Source organism: Alnus glutinosa, chromosome 2 (genome assembly GCF_958979055.1).
Source record: "Alnus glutinosa chromosome 2, dhAlnGlut1.1, whole genome shotgun sequence".
Lineage (NCBI taxonomy): Eukaryota > Viridiplantae > Streptophyta > Magnoliopsida > Fagales > Betulaceae > Alnus > Alnus glutinosa.
Window position 1 is genome coordinate 18,674,227 of NC_084887.1, and position 9,718 is coordinate 18,683,944.

The 9,718-nt window shown below is 38.8% G+C and overlaps 1 protein-coding gene across 1 annotated transcript; it reads right to left on the reverse strand.

The window, feature by feature from the left end:
• Nucleotides 1-7,161: 7,161 nt before the first annotated feature.
• On the reverse strand, nt 7,162-9,472 carry LOC133861458 (aspartyl protease family protein 2-like). Its single transcript, XM_062297252.1, has one exon. It carries the CDS (start codon nt 9,073-9,075, stop codon nt 7,387-7,389), a length of 1,689 nt encoding a protein of 562 aa, XP_062153236.1. The 5' UTR covers nt 9,076-9,472; the 3' UTR covers nt 7,162-7,386.
• Between the last annotated feature and the right edge of the window lie 246 nt (nt 9,473-9,718).

Below are 9,718 nucleotides of genomic sequence, written 5' to 3' on the forward strand. Positions count from 1 at the left end.
TTTCAACAAACTTCTTAATCAAGGGGAATGGCTTCTGTGCTAGGTACTAGTCAATGATCTTTGAACTTCATGGCATCTACCCCTTCATGTGTAGGATGGATGGGTTCGAACGAGCGGAAAATATATATATATATATATATATATATATATATATATATATATATATATATATATATATATATATATATATATCTTTTTTTAATTCATGGATAGTTTTGTTTAGCGTTAAGGTTGTGTTAAGATTGTTTTCAGTACTGTAGCAGAAGCTTCTATAAAATTTTTGTTTCACTCATGTAAAATAATAAATATTAGTAAAGACGATGGGTGTCGGTCAGTCTCACTCCAATATTTAAGTCAATCTTTTGGAAGAATTTAGATCAAATCTTTATAATTAATAATTCAATTCAAGAATATTTGGTGGTGTGTATCTAGTTATAGGTGAGAGACTTCAATTGTTTAATCTGGATAAAGTAGGAATTGATTTTTTGATTCCGAGATTTTTTTTCAGACTTCTCGAGAATCAGATGATCCAAGAATCTCAAGATTTGATCCTTCCCGTATATTTTTAACTTTTTGTGAAATTCTTAGGTGGGCCTTTGCCTTTGCCTCTTGATGTAGCTTGACGGATTACCCATTGAGAATATTTTTCGATGTGAGACGTCACCTTCTCTCTCGCACAATAAAGATATATCTATTGCTGGCAATTTTTTCCTCTGACTGCAGAAACCTTGTGAGAGAGGGTTAATGGGGGAGGGAAGCCCCCTCCTTCCCAGTTCTTTTGGTGTTTAAGTCTGTATATAAATAATTGTTCCTTTCTTTTTTTCGGCGTCGTCGGCTCCATAGAGGTGAAGGGTTTGTTTGTTTTCTTGTGGCTTTCTTTCAATTAGTTCGATGTAATGGTGGGCGTTTCCTCATATTTCCAAGATTGGGGCTTCTTTCATGGATTTTTCGGTCTTTCGTGGTGCCTAGTACTAAAATTGCTTGGGAAATTTTGCTATGCCGCTGATGGTCTAGATGCCCACGCCGGAGACGATACTTGCTCAGGGTCTGTCCGTGGTTGCTAGTAGCGGAGGCGGCCAGGGTTCTTTTACTGGAACGGTGGTCTCGAGCGCAAAGGGGGACGGCGGTTCTAGCAGTTTGGATTCACCGGTTTTTTCGCCATAGGGGCGACATGCGGCTCAAAATCCGGACCTGCAATGTTTTGTTTGAGGGCTATTTTTGGGTGCAAATAAGGGGCGGTTTTCATAGAAGGAATCCGGATTTTTCTAGAGTCTCATTATGTGTATCCAACGGTTTCTTGGGTGCGATTTAGGAGCGATTTTCATGGAACGTTTTCAAAATTTTCTGGAGTCTCAGGTGTATCCCACCGGTTGCGCAAAATGGGGAAGTGGGGGAAATGGTCCAGCCATTGCATTTGCAATTGTTTTTATTTTTTGTTTGTGTCTTGTTGATTTTCCCCTTAGTCTTTTGAGCTAATGGTGGAGTTGTTGTCCCCTCGGTGTTGATCCGAACGGGTTGGTTTGTTGGTGTTTGGTTTTTTTGGCAGTGTGCTATGTGCTATCAACTTAATCTTTGCCTTTTGCACTGGATGTGTGACTGACTCCCTCTAAAGATAAGGATCATGTCACCGTAGAGGCATCATTCTGTTTGGATAGGTTTTATTATTTGTAACATTTTTGTCTGTAATGGTCTGAGTCTTTTGGCTCAAGTAGAGTATTCACCTGATTGAGGTGTCTTGTGTACACCTTTATGATGAATTTGTTATGTACCATTCTTTGATCAATGAAAGATTTTATCTTTCCTTAAAAAAAAAAAAAAAAAAAAAAAAAAAAAAAAAAAAAAAAAAAAAAAAATTCCGACATTTCGTTTCATTACTCAAATGAGAAATGGAAATAAGGTAATATAAATGTGTTGCTATTATGAGAGTTTAGGTCACAATTTCAAGAAAGTGATTGGTACACGTACATCCAATTCAAAACAGGGGGCCTAATGCCAAGTTGCCAACCAATGAAACTTGTACCAGTTACACCAGCTTTCCTCGTGTCAAGCACCAATCAATCAATTGTGCTTGCAAAAGAGAAAGAAATAAATCCGAAATTTAAATAAGCAAGATATTTGGAGAAAAGAAGTAATAAATTTATTAGATACAGAAATTTTGAGCGAATGATAAAAGTCTCTTTTACCTAAATTTGAATTACCTTTTTTTTTTTCTTTTTTTTCTTTTTTTTTTGAAACAAATAGCATGTGCTATTTCAAGTCTAAAATGCCCGAAGGCTACATCGTGAGCAATGAGGGACATACCCCCACACACTCTTAAGTCAGAAGGATCTGACTTAAAAAACAATTACATATGTAGAATCCCAAATTTTACTAAAATTACAATCAGCCCCTAACAAAGAAAATTCTAGTAAAACCTGAGCCACACATAGGCAATTGTACCTAGAAACAAGAGAATACACAAACACATCTAGCAAAAATTCAACCCAACACGTCGGAGGATAACACTGTCTTCGCCGGAGACCGGCGCGTGTACGACACGCGCCTCCCCCGAAACCGCCAACCAACAGATCAGTTCCCCAGAGCCCCGCCACCGCCTTTGCCCGGCGAAAAAACGCCGGAGCGAGACCTCCACGCGCCCGACGAAGAGAAAACTTCACTGGCGCGTGACGATCACGCGCCGGCCACCAATGATCCCGACGACCAGAACAAACAGCAGCGGAACAAGGCAACGCCGGTGAACCCATCTGAGCGGCGCGTGTCTCTAGAAAGCCGATGACTAAGCGTAGATCTTACATCCAAAGAAAGACAGATTAGGCACAAAACGCCCTCCACCGGCGAGACAAAAACGAAATCAAGTGCACCCCGCCGGACGCCTCAGGAAGAAACTTCCTGCCAGAGAAGACGAAAAGAAAGAAGAAAACAAAACAACTAAACACGAAACTCCAGAGTCTGGAGGACTCGGAGAAACATCAACTCCACAGCCTAAACGGCTGAGAGAACAAACACCCAACCCCATGGAATATACCACGGGGGAAGCAAAAAACACCACCGGGGAAGGGAGGCGAACAAACCCCCCTTCCCGGCGAACAGCAGACGTCAAAGCTTGTGATCAGAACAGGCGCACTCGAGAGAGTCTCAGAGGGTAGTTCAAATAAGCCTCTAATTTATCACTTAATTTGAATTACCTTTTTATAATGACTTGTTTGCAACTGCTTTTCGCCGGTTTCTTATCACCATTCATTCAGTTTAGTGTATATTTGAGGTTAAAGCTTCATAATTAAATCATAAATCTTGGCTAAAGTGACAGCTAAGTGGCCATGTGATATGATTGCGGTGTGGGAATTGATTTGATTCCATGCTATGTGACGGTAAAAATGTTTAAATTTGGGGAGGCCATTTGATTTCAAAATATTGGCTATATGCATTTGGCACAATTAGAAAACTGCATCAAGGGGGCAACGGACCTATAAAAAATCTCCAGCACTATTATCTATCGAGTAATGTTAAAAATTACATTTAGCTTTTGTTGATTGGATTAATTAAGGCTTTACTTCAGCCTCATTTTCCTCTTGGCATCTAGATCGACGAAAGATGTTCGTAGTTTTCAAATTTCTACTTTGGTGCTAATGGATCAAATTTGTTTTGCTAGGAATAAACTTATTCATGAGGCCATTACTCTTATACCTCTCAACACTCTTAAATGTATCAAGAATACCACTCAATATCACTTGTTGGCTTGGCAAAATAGTAACTTGACTAATTGGGATCCTCCTCCATTAGGTTTTTTTAAAGTCAATTTTGATGTTGTCATCCATCCTACTTTTGCAGTTGCTGTTGAAGTTCTCCGTGATCACTCTGAAAAATTCCTGGCATTCAATACTCTGAAGCAGCCTTATTGGCCACCAGATTGGCTGTCTCAATGGGCTGCTCCGCCCTGATCATTGAAGAAGACTCTCTCTTCATTGTTCTGGCTTTGAAAGATCCTTTGCTTTTCTCAAACTAGATCTCTGCACTAGTAATTTTTTATTCTCTTGTTCAATTACATTCCATAAATGCTTGGAATACTCTTAAGATATCTAGATGTGCTAATGTTGATGCACACCTTGTAGTTGGATGGGTCACTTTTCACCTTATGTTCGGAAGCATTCCCACTATTTCACCTTTCATTTCCTCTATTAGATTAAGGAGTATAAAAGATCCTCCTTTGTAATTTTCTTCTTTCTCCCTTTTCTCCATATTTGAATAGAAAAAAAAAATGTTAAAATTACATTTTTATCCCACAATGCTTAGGAGTCTATTTATAGAAACTAATCGGATCTTAGTCTCTTAGTCTAAGTAAGAGATTGAAACTTAAATTCAAGTAGGAAAATGATTTAAAATTCGTCTAGATTTCCAAATTCGTCTTGATCAAGGTAGATCATTGAAGTTCAATGTGTAACAACCTTTCGCAAATGGAATGCCCAATTTCATTACCGATTACGAACTATCTCATAATTTAGAAATACAAGGATTATGGATTATAACCATGTGTGATAACCCTATTACTCACACCCATAGACTATATTCAATACAATCCAAAGACCTTTCGCATACAAAGCATATATACTTTGTAATAAACATGTAAATGATACTTTATGACATATGCTCAAATAATTTAATCAGTGATTAATAACTTATATTCATTACAAACTTTGAATGTCAACATAGATGTAAAATCATTAGGGCATAATCCCCCAAAAAAAAATACTTCCCATCTTCTGGGGCCCACGAAGGCCTCTTTTCTCCAAGACCAGTTAGGCCCGCCTACACCAGTGCTGCCTGTCGAGAACGGAGCTCTAATAAATGAACCCCCGAGGATTTGATGGATCAAGGGCCACTAGAAACTCAAGGGACTGACGGACCCCAGTCAGAGGGTCCCCTGTAAGGGAACATATCCCCTTGGGTAACCTCGTGTAGGTCCACCCTTGCAAATCGAGGGGGACAATTCGAGAGCCCCAGCCAAGGGGCCTCTAACACACCCCCCGCCCCTCCTATTCAGTACCAAGGATTCCAAGAGAGACTATCAAACCTATAAGGAAACGAGACCAGGCACCCCTCTCTAATACTTGCCAGATTCAACCTAAACCTAATTTCCTTATGGAATATAGCTCTATAAAAGAAGATCAAACCCTAAGCATAAGGTACACTATCAATGCCCTTTCATCTTTTTAGAGCATTCACAACAGCTTCTCTATAATCCCTTCCCTTTCCTACATATAGGGAAAATATATATATATATATATATATATATATATATATATATATATAAAAAAGTACAAAAAATCACCCACAACAGATACCTTATCAGTTCCCTAAGCATTGGAATGCTACAGTTCTACACAATGTACGTTTAGGAAACCAAAAAAGTTTTCATATCCATTATTTTATTACAAAATATTTTTCTTTCCTCTTTCATATCTCAACTTTTTGCTTTTTTTATTTATTTATTTATTTATTTATTGGAGATTGTGTTGAAATTTTGTGAAAAATGTGAGGGTAGGTACAAACTTATATTTGTAAAAAAATAATATTTAATTAATATAAGAAAAAATAAGGAAAGTTATTAAGAAATGTAATTGAATATGAAAGCAAAAAATAGTTTTATTTTTTAAATTTAAGAAAAATCAAAGCAAAGCTGCTGTAAATGCTCTTAGCCTATTACCTTCACAAAACTATCCCGCTGACTTAGGCCTCAGAGTGCCCACCACCGGCTTCCCCCACAACGAGTCACCCGTGTCTCTTCTTGTTGTCTTTGCCGGTATAGTGGGCGGGGCTTTCATGGTATGGTCAACTATATCAACATCTACTAACCTTGGAGAGTTTGTATTCTATATGTAATTGATTATTACAACAGCGTGACAAAGTTGGTATATCAAAAGGATTAAACCAAAGAGTTCGTATACATCATGACTTCTCCTGAGTTGAAACTTGAGTAGATATCGATCTTATATATATATATATATATATATATCATTATGATTGGCAGAGGATAGATTCCTTTCTTGACTAGGAGATTTGGTTTGTTACTGCATTTCTTCATCAATATCCTTAACAAAGAGAAAGAAGGTGAAGACGACGACGACGACGAATAGGAAGAAGTAAAAGCTGTTCACAGCAACAGGTGGTAGTTAGCGATGAAGGAATTAAGTGGGCAATAAATTGACCTTTGTATTCATTTTGCTACACCATTTGAAAGCGATGAGAAAAGCTTTCAAATAACAGTCCATTTATGTACCCAACCTTAGCAAACAGCGTTTTAAAGATGGTATTAACCAGTCATGCACAGATGTCTTAATGGTCAGCAAAAACTGCACAAGCACAAGTAGAGTTGTGAACGTGAACTTCAACAGCGAAGTTTGAGTCACAACATCACATCGAGATAGTAATATTTATATATTATATGAAGCTAGACTGAAGTCCAAATAGTTAAAATATATCAGTAATAGTCAATAATATTGCATGGTCTTTCAATGAAGCTGATCAATTTCAGCAAGCAAATAGCAAGGTCCCTCATTTTGAAATATATACCATAGGGTAGAGCATTTAATTTTCATCTTGCTAGCCAAATGTTAGGAGCAAAAGGAATTGTATCCGGCTTAGCAATTTGGTGAGCTGCTACAGTACTCACCAAAGTGTACAGTCGCTCGCTAAATGTAAAAACAAAGCATTTTTTAATCTCTAACCTTCTTTCTAATTTCAATAAATAAAAGTAGGTAACTAAAATAAAAAATAAATTTGCTAAGACGAACGTGAATGGTGGTCATCATAAAACTCCTTCCTTCTTTTAAGCTTTGTTGAGTGAGCTAGAGCATTCACATTGAACTAGGATCCTAGCAAAAAAGATGAAGAGCAGTTGACCCGTTCATTATATACAACTCTTTGTCGAATGTAAGTACTAATCTAAAAGATTTATAATCCAAAAAACAAAAGCATGATCCAAGAGAAAGTTGAATGCAGGAATTCCTATGGAGAATCTCGAACAGTTGAGATAAGGTCTTCTTCAGTCGAGAATCTATGGTGAGAGTGTACAAGTGTTTGATTTCAAGTTATAGTGGTCATGAGCATCACTGGACACTGATCCCTTAATAAAACAACTATTTCAAATCAAAATAAATAACCAACTTTAAACAAGGAAGCAATTGATATATATAAGAATAATGCAATGATACATGACCCAGTTTCTATAATCCCTTGACCTTAAAAGATTGAAAGAAACCAAAAAAAAAAAAAAAAGAATCTAATTTCTTGTATGTTACCATTTATGAAAAGAAAACCCAAAATTCTCCCTTTGAATCCCTCCCTCTTTACAGTTATTTTCTCCTACCATGTAAACCTTCTAACAATATGTCAAACATCAGCACAGCTCATTGGTGCATATCCCAGCCTGGAGTTCTTGATGTCATACAAGATATGAAAATTCTGCTGCTGGTAGTTTCCAATTATTGAAAGAGCAGAATGAGGAGTCCCTAAGAATGCCAAGCAGACAACATCCTCTGGTTCAAGCCGGATGAAGTAATTCTCAACTGGGAAATTCCACACAGCTCCATCGGCAAAATGAATTGCAAATTCAGGCAGCTCCATCTTCTCAACTCCAGAAACATTGTAGCAAGGCTCCAGAATAGGAAAATCTTTTACCACCGGATAGCCCTGAACCTTCTTCACAAATGCCTCCTTTATAATCTGATAAGCAGGCTCTGCAAAATAACTTAAGGTAGTACCAGAATCGATAATTGTACCACCGGCACCTTCCGCTGTCAAAAGCCATGTCTTCTCCGGTATGTCAAGAACCTCTCCTCCGACAACCATTGACTTGATCTGGACATAGTAGAAAGTATCAACTGGGTTTTCTTTGCCGCCAATCAATGAAGTAAAATTCAGATTTGGGTGTCTCAGAAGATCCTTGTCCTCTCCAAAAATCAGCTTGCTGCTGACACTCGTGTCGCTGTTTCTATCCACAAGACAATATGAGAAAGAGTGGCCGTAAAGAGACTGGAGCTGGGAGGAAAATGACAGAGGCCCTCTCCCAAGACCCAACAACCCCGCAGCCCCATGGAAAAGGCCTCTGTTCCAATGACCGCAGCCAAACATCACATTCTCAACGCGCTTGATTTCTGACTTCCCGGAAGGTGCTGTGAGATTGACCGTGAATGTTTCAAGCGAAAAATCTCCGGTCGTGTTTGAACTGTCCCCATACCAGTAAAAGTATGGACATGTTTGATTCTCTGCCTTGCAAGGACTGGGAGGATCCGGCGATGAAACCAGCTGACATCGAGGATCATGGCAGCTTATATTCCTAAAAGAGCTTGAATCTTTAGGATCATAATGGGGTCCGTCTTGTTCAAAACAATCATAGCAAGGAACGCATTGAATCCAATTGAGGTCGCTACCAGTATCCAAAATCAAAGAGAAGTGTTTAGGAGGAGTACCCACAAACACATCCATGAAGTATTCTCCAGAGCCGAGACTCACACCAGATTCCAAAGTCGCCATCAGCAGCTGACCCAGATTGCCGCCGGCGTCAGATTCCGGCGATGGAGCCGGAGCAACCACCGACTTCTCTTTCTTTAGCCTTGAAATGGTATTTTGGTTCTTCTTCTCTGTAATCCTCGTATGGAGAGTCTGAATTCTGGTCAAGTCCTTGAGTGTGAACTCAACCGCAGAATTTTTCGAATCGGTTTGTTGGCGAAGTGGGTTGTGCTTAAGATGGAGCTTCACAGATTGCTTGAGCGGTTCCGCTGAAACAACAGCGTCTCCATCTTCATCATCGCTATCATATTCTTCTTCTTTTGCTGCTTCATTTGTTATCGCTTGCATCGTTGATTCTGATTGCTCGGATTTCTTGGTGGTTGAGAGGCCACAACCGGTACTCGCCGAAGACGAGACGGCATTGAAGCTCAGGTGATCATGGAATTCGATACCGGCGAGAGTAGAGCCGTTAGGACTGTGTTTTCTGTGATGATGAATTCCAGCAAGCGCTTGGAAAGCGCCAGAGAAGACTAAGAAGACAAACAGAACGGGAAAAACCTTTTGATCCATGGTAGAGAAAAACCTACAGCAAATTCAACTTCAGAAAATTCAGGAGCAAATGAGAGAAATTAACAAAACCCAGAAAGAGGAAGACTTGGCTCAAAAATTCAAAGCTTTGTATGGGAAAAAAGGAAATCAGAATTTTCTTCCGATTCCGAAAAGAAAAGGGTGAAGAGAAAGACCCAGATGAAACTGAATATTCAGTGGAACATGGAGAAAAGAAGGGGAATATTTATGAAAAAGAAACCCAGAAACAGAAAGCTTGATTGAAGGTTAGAGGCCTGGAATAGCTCTGGGAAAATGAAATTAAAATGGAAAATCAGATTAAGTTTTATATATATGAAAAATGTCTCCCTCTCTCTCTCTCTCTCTCTGTCCGTCTCCAACAAGGAAAGAACGAATAGAAAGACTTTGAATCGATGGTTTTCAGTAAGTCATATCTGTTCAACTACGCGCTTTGATTTAGATATATTTTTTTTTTTTTTCTTCGAAGGAAAAGAAAAAAAGAAAAAGAAAGTCTGAAGTGTGTTTAACCTGGTCGTCGTTTTTGAGGGGATTCTTCCTCTCTCCTTCCTGCTTCAAAATCCTACGCTTCTCTTCACACTTCACAGCCCTTTCTAAGAAAATTAACGGCTGCAGATTCCTCTGTAAC